The sequence below is a fragment of the Lactuca sativa genome, chromosome 7 (assembly GCF_002870075.4).
Source record: "Lactuca sativa cultivar Salinas chromosome 7, Lsat_Salinas_v11, whole genome shotgun sequence".
NCBI classification, from domain to species: Eukaryota; Viridiplantae; Streptophyta; class Magnoliopsida; order Asterales; family Asteraceae; genus Lactuca; species Lactuca sativa.
In genome coordinates this window covers 36992779-37011334 of record NC_056629.2, presented here as the reverse complement: position 1 = coordinate 37011334, position 18556 = coordinate 36992779, and the positions used below count along the sequence as shown (strand labels likewise).

Genomic DNA, 18556 nt, shown 5'->3' with positions numbered 1-18556 from the left:
AACAGGAACAAAAATCACAAAGAAACAAAATACTGAAACGGTGTAGTCGATCCTAGGTATGGAAATTTCACCCGACCTGGTGGGGAACCCGGTTGACTCGCCTTAATCGGGGACGGGTATTCCCTGCCAAAATGAGTACCAGGAACGGGGTTGGGGATCCCCATTATGCTAAAATCGGGGATGGGGCTGGGGCCGGGTATAACAATCCCCAACCCGCCCCGCCCCCGCTTTGATGACTATATATATATATATATATATATATATATATATATATATATATATATATATATATATATATATATATATATATATATATATATATATATCATTGATTGAATTTGAAGTAAGTCCACTAAAATGAATTGATCTATATTAGACCATCAGAGATAGAGTCCATATATCAAATTATATTCCTAATTCCAAGAGTTCATCAATCGTCACTTTCTTCGACGATCTGTATACCAAATCGTCACTTTTCGTTTTGATGCTTGTTAAACTTTATGATTGATGTAAACGTTTTCTGATTATATCATATGGTTTTGATCACTTATTAAACTTTTTTTTTAAGTTTAGTTTATTATGTTGATAGATTGAGGATGGGTTGGGGACAGGTCGGGAATGGGCCGAGGAAAAGCCCAAAATACAAAGGGGGGGGATTTGATTTCTCGCATCCGTCGAGGATGGGGATGAGAACGGGGATGAGGTTGGACACTCAAGGTAGGGGATAGGGATATCAACCCCGCCATAAACCTGCCCCATTTCCATCCCTAGTCAATCTCCAATGTTGTCGGGTTTTGAAGACAAAGGTGAGTTGAAGGTAGGTGAGAAAAAAGTAAAGTCAAAACAGTCAAACGCAATAAATATAATAAATAAGAAAAGATTTGTGGGTTGGTGGTTAATATCCAAAAAGGAAAGTCAAAACAGTCAAACGAAGTAAATATAACAAATAAGAAAATATTGGTGGCTAATATCCAAAGTACAAGAAGTGTGTTGTTCCTAACTGTGTTAGGAATTAATATGGTATATTAATATTTTTATCATTATCTATTTTATAACTATGTATGTAATTTTTTTGTTTTATTTTTGTTTGAAAATATAACACCACATATTATTCTATGTATTTAAAAATATACATGTGTTTAAAAAACAACAAATTATATAGAATTTTATAAAGTATTACACAAACATAAAGGTAAATTATTTCATTCTAAAAAAAGTTTTTGTTAAATAATATTAACAAAAATCAAAACCAAAAAAGCTATAGCGATCAATAATTTCCACACATACATGTATTTAAAAAAAGACCAGGTTTTTCATACATTAAACACAATTTAATCCACTTCAAGAAAAAGAAAAAAAACGAAGTTTTATTATATCAAAAACCTTAAAATCCTCAATAACGAAACGGTACCAGCCGCCATTAACGATCAAGCAAGCTAGCAAAAACATAACTGTAAAAACCACCATCAGATCTCGTTCATCAAAAAAGACCTCATCAAAAAACCTAAAAACAACACAGTTTCACAAAAACACCACTAAAAACCTCTACATATATAATATTATATGTATCTATCATCCATCATCTTCCCACAATCAGATCACTCAATCAATCTGCCAGTTTTTTCAACAGATTCACCACATCAGCCGACGAATTCAAAAGATACCTTGAAGTAGACCTCTTCCTTCCAACTTTGGAAGTTGTATATCGATGGCGCAACAAGCAAAGAAGGCTCAGGCGCAGGCCTGATCCTCCAAAGCCCCAAAGGCAAAGAGATCACCTACGCATTGCGGTTCGACTTCCAAGTATCTAACATAGAAGCAGAGTATGAGACACTCTTGACAGGACTAAGGCTGGCCAAGGAGGTTGGCGCAAAACAACTAGCAGCTCTTTGTGACTCGTTGCTTATAACAAACCAAATAAACGGAGTATAGGAGGCAAAGGACCCTAGGATGCATAAATATCTAGACGTGGTCCATAATTTAGCCAGCACGTTAAAAAGTTTTTCAATAAAGCCAATCTCCCAGGGGAAAAATGCAAGGGCAGATGCCCTCGGCATGTCACACCCCCAAACCAGAACGACACAAACATCTGGGGGCGGATGGTGTGACTTCATGTATAGTATCAGAATAGTTGAATATAAATGAAACTTAGCATCACAAACATTCATACACTGAGATTTCAAGTATTACATTGTTTACAAATCTCTATTTGTTCAAAAGTAGAGTAAAAATAACTGAAAAGTAGAAAACATGAAACGATGATGCCGACCCTCCAGAAGGGTTGAGTACCTGTCTACTGGTTTCCTGAGAATACAAGTGATTTTGAAAAGTATCAACAATTAAGTTGGTGAGTTCATAAGCATTTTTGAGTGAGAAGGATTTGTAACATTTTCGTATAAAATGATATGCATACTTCTAGAAAATCCAATATTTTCTTTAAGATGAACTATAAATGTATGAATTTCCTTTACATCTTTTCCTTATAAAATAATAATGTATGTTTCCAGAAAATCCAATATTTTCTTAAATGAGTTGTAGATGTATGTATTTCTTTTGTATCTTTCCTTGTAAATTAATAATGTATGTTTCCAGAAAATCCAATATTTTCTTAAATTTGAACTATAGTTTCAAACCCTAAGACCAAAAATGTACGAATATTGATGTATTGAACAACAGTATGTAGTTATATCTTTTTAGAAAACTAATGAAGTGTAAGCTTTCGGTAAACTGAGTAGTTTTGTTAATCCTAGTGTGAGTTATTATAACCATGCTTAATATGACCGATATGCCTGAGCGACGTTCTTCAGGTGTCGGAATCGTTAGACATTTGTCACCCTAGACTTGCCGGTCTAACTGTAGCGAACAACTGAGGTGTGGGGTTGTCAATCCCGTATGGATCTATACACAACTATCTCGCTCTCCCTCCATGAGACGCTGGTTATAATGCAGTACTTAAAATGTACGCTAGGTAGGTACGGTGAAGAGAATGTCTCACTAGAGCATTAACAGATTTACATGAACTATAACTCATTTCTCCTGTAAATGAAATAATTATACCTTTAAGTAATTATATTTTTCTTCTTTAATGAAAGTTTGGTTTTATGACTCCCAAACTACACCAATTATAGTTTATCTTCTGCATTTATTAAGACTATTTATATAATCTATTATATAAATATAAAGTTGTTATCTTGTCTAGTGTCAAAATATGAAATCAAAATATAATATTTTTGGTTTGAAACCCACCAAATTAGTAATTGACCATAATGTAACCATTTTTGCTAGAAAAGCTATCTTTTAGTAAAAGTTTCCAAAAACCATGTAGTTTTACAAATCATAAATTTGTAAATGATTTTATAACATAGATTATGTTTGAAATATATATATATATATATATATATATATATATATATATCACAAATATGATACCAAAAACTAGTATTAACCATATCTTATGCAAATAATATCTTATCTTTAACATAAAGATGAAAAACTTGTAAGTATTTGTGTCATAACAAAGTTATACTTGTATTCCCCCCCCCCCCCCCTCTAAAAACATGAATAAGCTTGAAAATATGGGGGTATGAACTCACATTGGGTTGGTTTTGTGGATGATTTGAAGTGAGGTGAAGGAGATTTCGAGCCTAAGATGGAGATGATGAACTTGAAGAGCTTCTTTGAGGCACTACAAGAAAAAGACCCTTTTACGACACACAAACCACGACACTCGTTGATTTATGTTATGCAAAAGACAGTGACATTAAAAAATGTCATCTCTTCAAAAAATTAAGGATTTAGGTCATGCATTATTGTGTGCCCTTAAATTAGTGTCTCTTGTAAAAACAAAATTAAAAACACGGAAGGCACTTTATCTAAAATGTGTGTCCTCTATGAATGTCGCTTTATATTTTTTTCTAAGAAACGCGCGTCTCTCTTCTCAGAGGGAAAATGAAATCCCCAAAAATTTTAAACCTCGCTTTCTTCTCCTACATTTGTTTCTATCTTTTCTCTAACATCTCTTCTCCTTCGTCTCCGCCCATCACCCACCTCCACTGCCTCCAACCAACACTGACTCTTCATGCCTGCATCACCACTCCCTCTCTTCTCATCACCACTCCCTCTATTCCCTCTCTTCTCATCACCACTCCCTCTATCCCCACTTCGATCCCACGCACCGCTGCCCCTAACCTTCTCTTTCAAAACGAAAGCAACGCTCGATGATTCTTCCTTTACCGGTGGTCCCACCTCTGAATCACCCGAGACTGAAATTTTCAAGGACCGAATCTCGGAGGTATGTCTGTGTAATCGGAGTGGCAAAGGGAAGAAATTCGACGCATGGAAGAGCAAGAAGTCGGGGGAAGAAATCTGGTGGGAGTTCAGGAACTAGGGCAAACATGTACCTCCCACTGGTGCCTTCGAAGGAGTCGATTTCAGGTTGATTTTGGAGTATGTCTAATGAAATATGATCATCGGCGATGCAATAACGGTTCTCTCTCACACTCAAACCCTAGATATCGCTTCCTACCCTCCTTCATCTTTATTCTCTCCGTCCGACCATCAGACCATGCATGAGCACCGCCAATCGACGACATCACGATGCCTGCAATTCTGACTCCTATCAAATTGACAGTGACATGACTTCATTTGACATAGCAGCAGGGAATCAAGGTCAAGGAGGGAATGAGGGCATCATCAGTATGTGGACTTATTATATGCAACGACTGTTGATCCTCACTGTGTCACTGGTGTATCATCTGATTGAATCTGTAGTCCCACCCTCCTCCTCACAAGGTATTAATGGTTTAGTCAAGGTTTAGTATGTTTTTACTTCTGATTTGTGTGTTTATTTTGGCTATTTTTTGTCTTTGCTTCGGTTTCAGAGAACCCTTTATCAATTTCATCTTTATAGTTAAGCATAATAATCTTGATACTTGATTTTTGCATTTTTCTGCAGTTTTATTTATCAATTGGGGCTTGCAAATATTGGAAATCTTGTTGTGTAAACTTTCTTATACATGTATTTGTTATGTATCTGTCTCTACTTGCAATGAATATGATTTCTCATGGATGTCATATGGATGTCATTTTTTCTACTGTAGGTAATTAAAAATATCATGAAGTTGGATGTAGCTGATCAGTTTAACAGACCTGCAGATCCTTTCAAACTTGGAATTCCTATAAGCATTTCTTTTTATTTCTTTCTACAAATATTTGCTTCTATTGTGCATTATTGAATCTTATATTCTTATAGTAACACCAGTGCCCATGTATTTGAAAGGGTTGTTGCTCTTCCTTGTCCTAATCTCCATAACTTCACCCCCCTGTACAAACACACCAAAGAAAATCAGATCTAACATGCTTATATTTGAATAAATTTAAAGTAAAACATTATAGAAACCTGAGTCTCACAGTCTTTATGTTTTAGTAACATTTCATTTTTCGTTCAAGATGGTATAGATACAACATATCTAAGGTTTCTTGCATCAAATGCTGAAGCTGGTTCAATTATCGGAAAGGGTGGAATCATAGGAAAGGGTGGATTGCACCCAATAGCTCATGTGGTGGAATCATAGGAAAGGGTGGATCCATGATTAGGTAAGAATGCTGCTAACACCAAAATTGATCTATTACTTTGTAATTTTAAATTCATGACAACTTCCATTTTTGATATGTTATTACATTTACAGGTCCTTCATTGAAGACTCTGGACTCATCACAGGTTTCTCTCTGTGGGGAGTGAAAGGATTTGTGTTTGTTTTTGTGTGTATGTGTAAGTGTATTCAGAAGGAGGTATGGTTTGATTTTGGATGTTTAATCGTCTACAATTTGTTATCGATTATGGAAATACTTACTTGTTAGTTCTATTGATTTGTTCTGTTAATTAGTTATAGTGTCCCATGTATGCAGATTTCTTGTATGCATATATATCATCTAAACAAGCCCCATTTAAGTTTTCTTAAAGATTACCAGTCGTTAATTTGATTTGTTTTACATTTCATAGGCCTGCATAGATTCCGGTTTCTTCTACGTAACAAATCATGGAATCAGTGAGGAATTTATGGATGAAGTTTTTGTGGAAAGCAAGAAGCTCTTCGATCTTCCATTAGAGGAGAAAATGAAGCTTCTTATAAATGAGAAACACAGAGGTTGCACTCATGTTCTTGATGAACTCCTTGATCCCGCCAATCAACTCCATGGTTTGTTAAAACTCAAGTAAAGTTTTTAACAATCCACCTGTTCTTTCTAAATTCCATCATAAAACTTTTCACAACTCATTTGCACAATAATCAAAATATCATAGGTGATCACAAGGAAGGATTTTATATTGGTATTGAGCTTCCTGAAGATGATCCTGAAGCTCAAAGAACATTTTATGGGCCAAATTTATGGCCTGATTCAGGTAATTCTAATTTCAAAATTCAAATACTTGTTGTTGGAAAAATAACCCTTTTTGCATAAATATTCTAATTTGTGTGATTATTTTATGTTGTTTGAATGTTTTTGACAGATATCTTGCCTGGATGGAGGCAGACTATGGAAAAATATCATCAACAAGCTCTGTAAGCTTTCTTGAGCTTATATTGTACCAAATTTTATGACCATTTAGTGGCATAACAAAACATATAACTACCATTTTTTTTGTACTTCATGTTTATATGAGTTTTTTCTTTTAGGGAAGTAGTTAAAAACATAGCAAGGTTCATTGCCCTTTCTCTTGATCTTGATGCCAACCTTTTTGAAAGACCAAAAATGCTTGGCAATCCGATTGCAATCTTACATTTATTGCATTATGAAGGTGAGAATTTAAACTCAAGAATGATAATATAATTTTTAATTTTTTCAACATTATTTTTAGTTAAAGATGATAAAAATGGTTTGTGTTGTAGGCCAAATATCAGACCCTTTGAAGGGAATTTATGGAGCTGGTGCACACTCTGATTATGGTTTTATAACTCTCATGGCAATAGATAATGTTTCTGGACTCCAAGTATGCAAATATTAGCAACAAATACATGTTTTTCTTTTGAAAGTTTTAATTTTTATTTATTTTTTATTTATATAGATATGCAAGGATAAAGATGCTAAGCCTTAGGTGTGGGAATCTGTTGAACCCTTAAAAGGGTAAGACCATTATGTCAAAAAGAAAACAACAGTTGACACTTTACACCATTGGAGAATAAGAAGAGATTGCTACACTAAGATGATAAATTATGTGTCTTTTTGTATTTACAAATCAGTTAATGGCTTTATAATAATATTTTCACAACCTTTATTTTTTCTTTTTTATATTAACTTTTTATCTATTTATTTTTTCTATTATCATATCTTGTCACTTCTCAATGACATTATGTGTTTGTTATAGGATCAAGTTCCAGAGAATGATGTCAAAGGAATTTCTAAGGATAAACCACTGTATGATCTATCTGTTTCTTTACTTTAATGAGTAAAATTAAAGTTCTAAGGATATTCATATTCCCCTTCATTCTTGATTTATATATCTACATGGTATAATTATTTTTAATACTTCCTTTTGCAAAAAGGTATGCTTTTGATCAGAATGAGGCTTTGCTTTCCTTGAAGAAGAATTGCAAAAATGATGAATTATTATTACAGGTAAAGCCAGTTGACCATTTTTTTATTTTTTATATTAACTTTTTAATTTTATAAGACTTAACAAGATTACCTCAATCATGCTTTTCAGGGTAAAGAGTACATCTTGTTGCTAAACTCAGATAATTTGGCTGAAGTATCCTTTTTAAGTTTATAATTGTTAGTTTCTTTTTTACTTAATGAACTTAATATAGATATTTGAGTATGGCTTCTCAAATATTTTTATAAACATTATTTATCTTGGGAAAAATGTTATAAATTAAACAATTAAACAATAACCAACTATATGATTTTGGGATCCTTATGATATGTACCAGAGATTCTAAATCATCTTATCCAGAAGAACATTGAGTATTGCATGGAGGTAATTACTATAATGCCCTTTTCTTATATTTACTTTGAAAATGTTAATTCTTACCTTTTGTCCGTGTAGGATCCACCAGGAACAGGAAAAACACAAACAATTTTTGGGCTTCTTAGTGCAATACTACATACCAACTGAGTATCTGAGTCTCTTAGTAACTTTTTAAGATATTGATTACTTGAGGGTATTTTAGTAACATTGTAAGAGATTAATTACTTGAGGGTACTTATGGTATATAATGTTATATTCTTTTGTTAACATGGTCCTTAGTGCAATGAATTATCTTTATTGTTTATGGTATTTTATTTTGTATTATGAGACTTTTAATGTGTTACTTAATTTGAAAATTAGTAAATCTATCAAAAATATATAATTTTAAAAAAAATTTAAAATTATGACACGCAAAAATGCTTGTCGTCTTCCTTTATAACACAGGCTTCCATGATACGCTTTGCATGTCATAAACACATGCGTCGTAAGGTTATCACACGCAAATGCGTGTTGTCTTCCTTTATGACCTGGACTTTCTTGATACGCATTGCGCGTCATAACTGCGCGTCGTAAACAGACGGTGTGCAAATGCGCGTCGTCTTTCGTTATGACAGGGCCTTTCTTGACGTGCATTTGCGCGTCGTCTGAGCGTTTTACGACACGCATTGCGCGTCGTAAAAGGTTGTTTTTCTAGTAGTGAGGTGTTAGTATCCTAGTAATTTCACACACGAAAATGTGTGTAAACATGATGAACTTAACATCAAGATGCATAAAAACACTTGAGATTTACGAAAGGCTTACAAAAAATCCTAGGACCGGCTTGATGGTGATGTATCTTGGAGAAGTTTGAACTTTATTTAGAGAGAATAAGAAGGTTGAAATGAGAAAAGGTATGGCAAGAGTGGAAAGAATCTACTCTCGTCCGAGAGTTTAAATGGAGGAGGGGAAGTTATATTTTCTTGTTATTTGATGGTCATCTAGATGTCATGCATTGAGGTTTGCTGTGTATTTGCATGTATAGTCTAGATGTTTGGAGGGTAAAGGGAGGTAAAGCTTTGAGGTGTCACCCACCAAGTCAACCCTTTTTGTCTTGTACCTAAACCCAAATCCCATGGCCAAGGGAGTGGGGTTTTCGGTTTTGCATCATTCATAATGGGTGATTTTCGGTCAACACCATTTTTCTTATTTGGGTTTTCGGCCTTAATGGTCTCCATTAAAAGGGGTTTTCGGTCCTTAAGGTACCTAATGGAAGGATTTTCGGTCAAGAGGTTTTCTTGGCCAAAAACCTTTAAGTGAAGGCCCATTATTGATTTATGTTTACTATTTGATCTAATTTGGACTTCTAAGAGTTTATTACGAACATGATTCTTATTGTATGCATATATGTACTCATATAACAATGTCATTTTTGATTTACAAGAATCAATTGCAATAAGATTACATTATATATTCATTTGGACATGGTTACAATTTAGACTTTTCTTAACCCAAATTTGCTAGTTGTCACACAACAAGCTGGCCTTTACCTCGTATGATCATCTCACAAAGAATGTGCTAGTCGAAGTACTCCCGGAAAAGAGTATTGATAACCAAAAAGTCAATACCATATCAGCCCCCCCCCCCAGAATGGACAAAACCATTTGTTTATTACTTGTGCCATGGCGTGCTTCCGGACGATCCACAGGAGGTGAGGAAAGTCAAAGTCAGAGCACCACATTTTGCAATAAGGGATAATCAGTTGTACCGAAGAGGATATTTAAGCCCATGGCTTAGGTGCGTTTCTAAGAGAGAGGGGCAGACTTTTCTCGAAGAAATCCATTCTGGGGACACAACAGCACATGAAGGCGCTTGCGCACTCACAAGCAAGATACTTCGCCTAGGAGTATACTGGTCAGACGTATACAATGACGTCACATCTTTAACCAAGAAATGCAAGGAATACCAAGCATTCGCTCCTTTCCAAAATCAACCAGCCATTCCATTGAAAAGCATCACTAGCCCCTGGCCTTTCCACCAATGAGGCATCGATATAGTGGGACCATTTCCACCGGCGTCGGGAGGCGTAAAGTTTTTGCTGGTAGCCATGGACTATTTCACCAAATGGATAGAGGCGGAACCACTGACCACTGTCACTGGCAAGCGGATGATAAAGAACATCTTGGCCTGCTTTGGAACTCCTAGGATCCTCAAAAGTGATAACGGCACTCAGTTTGAAGAAAGTCCCTTCACGGAATGGTGTGAAGACAAGAAAATCCAACAAAACCATAGTCAATGGTTTGAAGAAACGACTACTCAGATCAAAGTTCTCTTGGGTGGATGAGCTCCCGACATTGCTATAGTGCCATCGCACCACAACAAGGTCAAGCACGGGATAAACGCCCATCAGTCTAACCTATGGGACGAAGGCGGTCCTCCCATTGGAAATAGTCGTTGGCTCCTTGATAACAGAGAGTTTCAAGGAGGTAGCCAACGAAGAAGGGCGACGCCAAGACCTGGACATGCTCGACGAGAAACGCGAGGCAGCACAGATACGCCAAGCACTGTATAAATCATGTACTGAGAACTATTACAACCGCCAAGTCTGGGCCAAGAACTTCAAAGTTGGAGAATGGGTACTAAGAAAGAACGAGTCTAGCCACGTTGAACCAATAGGGGAACTCAGTGTCACATGGGAAGGACCATAAAAAATCATAGAAGCACATAAGAATGGTGCCTATGTCCTAGAAGCTCAAGATGGGCGCGCCATTCCAAGAACATGGAATGCGCAGAGCCTGCGCCACTTCTACTGTTAAAACAAGTGTTAAAGGTAGAACCAGTGCTAGCTAACGCATTGTGTGTTAATTTTAATATGTAAATGTAATCAGCATAAATTACTTTATTATTTTCAGTCGTATTATGCTCTAAACAAAACTAGAGTAAATAGAAAGGGCAATTCAGATGCTCCTTATATCCAAATCTAAGAAACAAAGAGGTTGTGTACATTTACTATGTGGCAACAAGGACTGATCATCCAAGGTCACACGAGCGAAATTGTTACAAGAAGGCAGCCAGGGAGTTTACATTAGAAAGGCTCATAACTTTCCTCCTAAAACATGTTCATCAATTAAAGAACATGTGACATGAGTGTAGAAGGGTCATAACATTCCACAAATATAAAAAAGTAAACAAAACTGTGTACACCTCAAAATGACGATCTTGGCTACACGTAGGATCTTTAAGCAGTAGATTAGAACAAATCTCTCAAAGACCAGCTTTAGTAAAGCACAAAGATTTCACTAGCAAGAGAACTCTGACCAGGGGTGTAAAAAAACCCTATGTACATATCATGTGATGACCAACATAAACCATACACAGAGTAACCAGGCGAAAGAGTATGTGCGATAAAGAGAAACATTCACACTCATAAAAAGCAAACATTGTTCAAACTGTCGGATTCTTGGACTTAAAAGATGGCCACAAAGGGTAGTAAAGACAACAAACAAATAAGGAAAATATTGTCAAAGGGGGTTACATCAAAAAAAGTCAAAAACAAAACTACTTATCAACAGGAGTGTTACCATCACCAGAAGGAAAGCTTGAACCAGGGACCGATTCCTCGCTCTGAGACTCCTGCAAAGATTACAAAGCCCAGCTATGTCCAGGGCACCCAAGCGAAGATGACCAGCAAAGTCCGTCTCCGTGAAGGTCACCAAGGCGTCTTCCATCTCTTGAGTCTTGGTGGCCACATTCTCCTTAGACTTTGGGTCAGCCTCCCCAACGGATACCTACTCCCAGACAATCCTTTTACCCTGTTCCACACCAGCAACGACACAAGCTTTTTTCACAAGAACCAAGCGTTAGAGGAATTATGGACTTTCAATCAAGCTATCCACAACCCAACTGAGCCCGTCGCCAAGGATCCAAGAAATATTCCTCTCCAGCGGTCCCCTTGCGGCGTTCTCGGTCACCAGATCAATCTCCATCTCCACTGTCCGCTTGCTTAGACCGCGCTCTCCAACGTCAGGACCCCCAAACGAGCATTCAGGTCCTCCACCTCTTTCACCAGCTTCACCGTTTGATCCGCCAAGCTTGCCCACTCAAGTAACACCGCCTCCTGCCTAGCCTCCATGCTGCTCTTATCGGCTTCTAAATTCGCCACTTGGGCATTCAGTTCTTCACATTCAATGCCCCTCCTGTTCGAATCGGACTGGAGGGTCTCTATATCGGAAATGCGTTCGGCGGCCACGACTAAATAAGAAGACACTTGGGTGGCAGCGTAACGCAAGCCATCAGCCATTAGCTCGTCGGACATGACACTTAGGGCCTAATCCCAATGTTTAACTTTTAGGGAAATCTCTGATAAAGTTCTAATATTTTTTATTAGTTTTTGTTAATTTTGAGAAAATACAATATAATCGGGACTTTTTGTTTAAAAAATAAAAGTTGAAATTAAATTGTAATTTGACTCAAAATATTAAGATTTTTTCGGAAATCTCCCTAACTTTTAATATTAAATATTTTTATCGTTATTTATTTTATAACTATATATGTAATACTTTTATTTTATTTTTGTTTGAAAATAGGACACCACATAGCTATTATTCTATATATTTAAAAATATACATGTGTTTCAAAAACAACAAATTACATAGAATTTTATAAATTATTACACAAACATAAAGGTAAATCAGTTCATTCTAAAAAAAAGTTTTTGTTAAATAAAATTAACAAAAATCAAAACCAAAAAAGCTATAGGGAATCAATAATTTCCACACATACCTATATTTAGAAAAAGACCAAGTTTTTCATACATGAAACACAAAAACAAGAAATTATATAGAATTTTATAAAATATTACACAAACATAAAGGTAAATCAGTTCATTCTAAAAAAAGTTTTTGTTAAATAAAATTAACAAAAATCAAAACCAAAAAAGCTATAGGGAATCAATAATTTCAACACATACATGTATTTAAAAAAAGACAAGTTTTTCATACATGAAACACAATTTAGTCGGCTTAAGGAAAAAAAAAACGAAATTTTATTAATATCAAAAACCTTAAAATCCTCAAGAACGAAATGGTACCAGCTGCCATTAACGATGAAGCAAGCTAGCTTAAACATAACTGTAAAAACCACCATAAGATCTCGTTCTTCAAAAAAAATCCCTCATCAAAAAACCTAAAAACGACACAGTTTCACAAAAAAACCACTAAAAACCTCTACATATATAATATTATATGTATCTATCCTCCTACATCTTCCCACAATCAGATCACTCAATCAATCTGCCAGTTTTTTCAACAGAGTCGCCACATCAGCCGATGAATTCAGAAGATACCTTGCAGTAGACCTCTTCCTTCCAACTGCACATGAGAAGTAGTTGTCACCCTGAAGATCGAGAACCGATGGACCCTTGTGTACATCCATGGTGGTGCTGCTGCTCCGCTTCCCGTTCGAGTCGTCGTCTTCACTATCAGAAGCTGAAACGAAATATCCCCCGGATCTGGATCCGGATCCGGATCCAGTCCTCCGGGCAGAGTGATTTGGAGAAAACCCGTTGCCCGGACTCCCTAAACTTGAGTGGGTCGGAGTTGGTGTTGCAACTGGAAGCTCAGGCTCAAAAAATGTGTAAATATCTTCATCCTAAAAAGGGTAAATATAATTACTTGATCAAATTAAGATCCAAATTTTGTATGTATATATAGACAATTTCAATTGTAACAATATCAGCTTTAACTATTATAATAACGAAAGAAATTAATAATCAATGTCTCAAATGTTAAAATATTAATGTATTTACCTATAAATTAAGTATTTTCTACAAGAAACATACCTTGGGAAGAAAGTGGCCAACACACAACACATAGTCAATAGGATCCTTCATATTTTTATCATGTATAACTTGTCCTAAAATGCCACTTATCCCTGAACCCTAAAAATATTTTGCAAAAAAGATCAATACTGTTAACACAATCAATCCATAAAATTAAAAACCAAATGAAAAAGGCCCAACCTTGGTCACACCGTGGGCCCGAACCTCCACAGACCGCCCACCTTGGACCACTTCCACCGATGCATTTGATATGGGCCCCGTCCACAAATGCTGCAACATATCCTTCGCTTGTAGTCTCCCAAACTCGATATCTTTAACATCAACCAAAAGTGTCAGCAGACAGTAGACACTAGACAATAGACAATAAACAATAGACAACTTTTTTTTACCTGCATACTTATAATTCCAAACAACTGAAGTCTCACGGAGCTCAAAATACGAGCGGGGGGTCCGCTCAGTAAAATACTCAAAAACATGTTTAACACTTTCAATCCAATCCATATGTATATTTTCGGCTAAATTTTGTAACCATTTTTTATTCCCCGTTCTAACAAACACACCATGTTCAGCCGCAAGCCATATATTATACTCGTCAAAGTTCTGCAAAATCATCAAGTCAACAAAAGTCAAATCACAAAAAAAAAAAAAAAAAAAACAAGAAGCACCTTATCAAGAACGGATCGATGGCTTCCACTTAAGACCACAACTGTTGTCTTTGGATCATTACAAAGCCTCTTCAAAGGTTCTTTTAATTCAGGATGCAATTTACTTTCCATTTCTTTAAACTGATCTACACGCCTATCCGCATTCACGGGTTCGGTTAATGTCACATTAAACCCCTATCAAGTGCCCAAATTTCATAAAAAATAATAAAACGGGGGGTGTTTTGGTCAAAAAAAAAAAGATGGAAAGAATGGATACCAGAATGAGTAAACGGTTATTGGAACGCATGTAACGTTCAATTACGTGTTCGGTTTGAAGTAAAGGTGGAATTTGTGTTGTTCTAAGTTGAGCTTCAACTACCATATCGTTGAGTTCGCTATAATGGTACAAAAGTAAATAAACTGCTTAATAAAAAAGAATTGAAAAAATTACAAATGAAAAGAAATGCGGACCTAATGAAAGTTTCGGCCCAGTCTTGAGATGTATGAGTAGTGACATGAACGTAGTTATGATGATGTCGTTTTTCTCTCTCTTCGGATGGCATGTTTAGGGCGTAAGCAATTGCAGAAGCTACTTCAGTTACATTCCATGGATTTACCAAAATTGCCCCTGCCCCGAGAGACTGTGCAGCTCCTGCAAACTAGATATATGTAAAATAGAAAAAGGTTAAATATGGAAAAAAAGCTAAAAATAAAAATACATGAATGAGACTAGACAATCTTTCTAGAGCGATTTTCAATAAAAAGAGGATGAGAAGGGCATTCATGTCTTTTTGCACAAACGAGGTATCGAGCGCTAGTACCATCCCATTTTGTTTTACTTTTTGGTTAAGACAAATAGTTCATGTTTTGTCCTGTTTGACATCAACAGTCTGTCAGTCAGGCTGAGTCAAATGCATACCAAAAACAGTAAACGTCTTATTCCACCTTTTTAGGGGGGAGAACAAATTGCAATTTTTGACCTATTTGATACTAGCCCTAGACTCAATCAAAAGTCCAATATATGCCAAACACAAACACAGTAAACAGTTATTTATTTATTTATTAATTGTCTTTAAAGATGAATGAGCACCTCACTTAAAATTAGGGCGCCTTTCTTTGAAGCTTGGCAGGCGACGAATTCATAGCTCACAAGATTCATTCCATCCCTTAGAGATGTAATTAATGCCACATCTAAATATAAAACACACAAAATGTTAATAAATTCAATGGCAATGAATATAAAATCATATAGGAAGATAAAACAATACCCGTTATAGCATATAGTGCACATAAGGCATGATGATCAAAAGATCGATCCTATTGAATGCACAATAAACAACTTTAGAACATTTTGCCACAAATCAAACAAGAAAATAAGACATATCAGTCAAGAACGTTAAAATCTTAAAGGGCATTCACGTAAAAAAGTTGCAATTTTTGACTTATTGACACGAATCTTAGGCTCATTTGTATGTCAAAAACAGTACAACATGTTCTATCATGCATAGCCAGATGGGACCTACAACATGTATTTCAGTAGAATAAAAAAGGACGCACCAGATGATGAATTGGGACAGTTGTAAGTGTCCCAAATCTTCCATTAATCCTTCCAACAATTTCATGAACTTGACATGTAAGTTTTTGATCTGTTAAGAAAAACAATAAAACCGTAAATAAACCGTTTTTATATTAAAAAAATCGGTTGAAAGTGAAACATACACTCAGGGACATCAGTTCTTGTTGGAACGGCAATTTGCACAAAGACTACTTTATCCTGCCAATTTGGATTATCTTCAAGAAACTTTTCAAATGCCAATAGCTTTTGTGGGATTCCCTTGATCATATCAAGCCGATCAACTCCTAACATTACCTGCAAGACTAATCATCTCAATTTTGTGCAACTTTTTATAAATATTGTTTCCATAACAAAAAAAAAGGGTAAACTAAAGATCATTTATTTATTTCACCTTTCGACCATCAAATCTTTCATGGAATTCTTTTATATGATTCTTGACTTGAGGGAGTTGTATGGCTTTTACAAATCTATCAGAATCAATCCCAATAGGAAACTGCAGATTTCAAATCATAAGCTCAATTCTTAGCCTCATAGATAATTGGGTCGACTTTTCAAAGTTAAAATTGGAGATAATTTATAAGTAAACATACTGCAGCTACACGAGTGAGTCTCCCTTGATCTTCCACTCCTTCTGGAGTACCCTCAAGCCCAAGAATACGAGTACATGCACTCACAAAATGTCTTGCATAATCATACGTATGAAACCTAAAACAAAAACAAAAAAGAGAATTTTTTTTAAATAAGAAAGCATTTAAAGAACAATGTTTTAATAAGAAAACATTATGTAATTACCCGACTACATCTGCTGCAAGAACTGCAATTAGCAATTCTGATCTTGATGGTATTGTTCTATAGATCTCAGAAGATGGAAATGGAGTATGCAAAAACCAGCCAACTTTAATGTTTGCATTTTGTTCCTTTAAGCATTTAGGAAGAAACATTAAATGGTAATCATGACACCAAACAATATCTCCATCTTGATAATGTTCTTTTACTACATCTGCAAACAATTGATTTGCTTTCTTGTAGGCTTCAAATTGTGATTGAAAACTCCAAATTGTTGCAAGACTGTCTTCTTGAGGGATGCCCAAGTAATGAAAGAGTGGCCATAAGATGTTGTTGCAGTACCCGTTGTAGTATAGATTAACAAGATTTTCATCAAGGAAAACAGGAACGCATCTCTGTGTATCAAGAAAATGATGTAAAGATTTTGTGTAATGTTTTGTAATATCAACAAAATGATATAAAGATTGTATCTTTGTAATTTTTAAGCTATAAAGATTTGACATTATGTCTTGTTAGATGGACAAGATCTTTATCAAGAAAAACAGGAATGAATCACTATGTATCAATAAAATGATGTAAAAGATCGATTTTTTGTAACTATTAGTTATAAATATTTTATGTAATGTTTTGTAAATCAACAAAATGCTATAAAGATTGTATCTTTGTAATTTTTAAGCTATAAAGATTTGAAATTATGTCTCGTACTATAGATGGACAAGATCTTTGTCAAGAATAACAAGAATGCATCTTTGCATGATATACAAGATGGAATTTTTGTAATTACTAGCCATAAAGAGTTGATATTAGGGTTTGTAACATAGATGAACCAAGATTTTTGTAAAGAAAAATAGGAAATGATCTCTGCATATGAATAAATTGCCATATATGAAAGACTTTTTGTAATTATTAGTTATAAAAACTCAACCTTTTCAGCTAAAGCTTCAGTAAGTGATTTTCGGCCAATTTCATCACGTAAAGTTACTCCAGGCCATCCGATCCATTTTGCTTCAAAATCGGTTATACCTTCAACACAACAAAATTTTATATATCAATAAGGGGTTGAACTACAATAACAATTCTATTTTTAACCTTTTTTACTCTCTAAAACTTACTTTAAGGTATATTAGCAAGTACTCAATGGACAAAATACAAAAAGAAAACAGAAAACTTACCAAAAGATACTTTTACACTATAAAACTTATTTGAGGGCATAACTGCATACCCAAGTGAGAAATCAAAAAGAAAACAGAAAACTAGCCCAAAAGTATTTCTTTTTACATGTTTTACATTGTAAAACTTATCTTGAGGTGTATATGGGAAATAAACAAGTGACAAAATACAAAAAGAAAACAAAAAACTTACCAAAATGTATGTTTTTTTATTCTTTTTACAACATAAAGTTTATTTTAATATATATATATATATATATATATATATATATATATATATATATATATATATATATATACACACACACGTGCATACGACAAAATAAGAAATCAAACTTATTTTCAAGTAAATTCATGCATACCCAAGTGAGAAAATAAGGAAAAAAATCGAAAACTTACCCAAAAGTGCACTAACTAAGCCTCCAACAGTTACTTCAAGATGCCAAGAAGCATCACCTTTTCTAACTGCAGAAACAGGAAGCCGATTGGCTACAACTAATAACCGTTGTTTGAAAGGACTTCTATCTTGTCTTTCATTTTCATTGTTAATCAGTTTGCTTACTTTAAGACCTTTCACCAATTCTTCTTGGGTAGGAAAAT

At 35.1% G+C, this 18556-nt stretch overlaps 2 protein-coding genes across 2 annotated transcripts in view; one reads left to right on the top strand and one right to left on the bottom strand.

The window, feature by feature from the left end:
* The first annotated feature begins 6023 nt into the window (after positions 1–6023).
* LOC111880809 (2-oxoglutarate-dependent dioxygenase tropC) lies at positions 6024–7570 on the top strand. The gene is made up of 6 exons (XM_023877224.3): positions 6024–6197; positions 6302–6400; positions 6509–6560; positions 6675–6796; positions 6888–6988; positions 7064–7570. Exons 1-6 carry the CDS (start codon positions 6059–6061, stop codon positions 7091–7093), a joined length of 543 nt encoding a protein of 180 aa, XP_023732992.1. The 5' UTR covers positions 6024–6058; the 3' UTR covers positions 7094–7570.
* Positions 7571–12796: 5226 nt separating this feature from the next.
* LOC111880675 (alpha,alpha-trehalose-phosphate synthase [UDP-forming] 1) overlaps positions 12797–18556 on the bottom strand; it is a 6937-nt gene continuing 1177 nt past the window's right edge. Inside the window, exons 2-17 of the mRNA XM_042896720.2 lie at positions 18356–18556; positions 17713–17810; positions 16794–17182; positions 16592–16706; positions 16393–16494; positions 16145–16295; positions 15983–16071; positions 15694–15742; positions 15516–15616; positions 14897–15084; positions 14703–14820; positions 14447–14620; positions 14171–14381; positions 13962–14092; positions 13782–13880; positions 12797–13591 (exon numbers count right to left, since the gene is read on the bottom strand). The exon at positions 18356–18556 is cut by the window's right edge and continues 190 nt beyond it. Of these exons, the coding sequence (XP_042752654.1) occupies positions 13229–13591; positions 13782–13880; positions 13962–14092; positions 14171–14381; positions 14447–14620; positions 14703–14820; positions 14897–15084; positions 15516–15616; positions 15694–15742; positions 15983–16071; positions 16145–16295; positions 16393–16494; positions 16592–16706; positions 16794–17182; positions 17713–17810; positions 18356–18556 (2579 nt within the window). The 3' untranslated portion in view covers positions 12797–13228. The remainder of the gene's footprint in view (positions 13592–13781; positions 13881–13961; positions 14093–14170; positions 14382–14446; positions 14621–14702; positions 14821–14896; positions 15085–15515; positions 15617–15693; positions 15743–15982; positions 16072–16144; positions 16296–16392; positions 16495–16591; positions 16707–16793; positions 17183–17712; positions 17811–18355) is intronic.

Coding starts and splice junctions, on each gene's coding strand:
- LOC111880809 (XM_023877224.3), top strand. CDS start 6,059: ATGGATGAAGTTTTTGTGGAAAGCAAGAAGCTCTTCGATCTTCCATTA. Junction 6,561..6,674: donor AAATATCATCAACAAGCTCT/GTAAGCTTTCTT, acceptor TTTTTCTTTTAG/GGAAGTAGTTAAAAACATAG. Junction 6,989..7,063: donor ATAATGTTTCTGGACTCCAA/GTATGCAAATAT, acceptor TTATTTATATAG/ATATGCAAGGATAAAGATGC.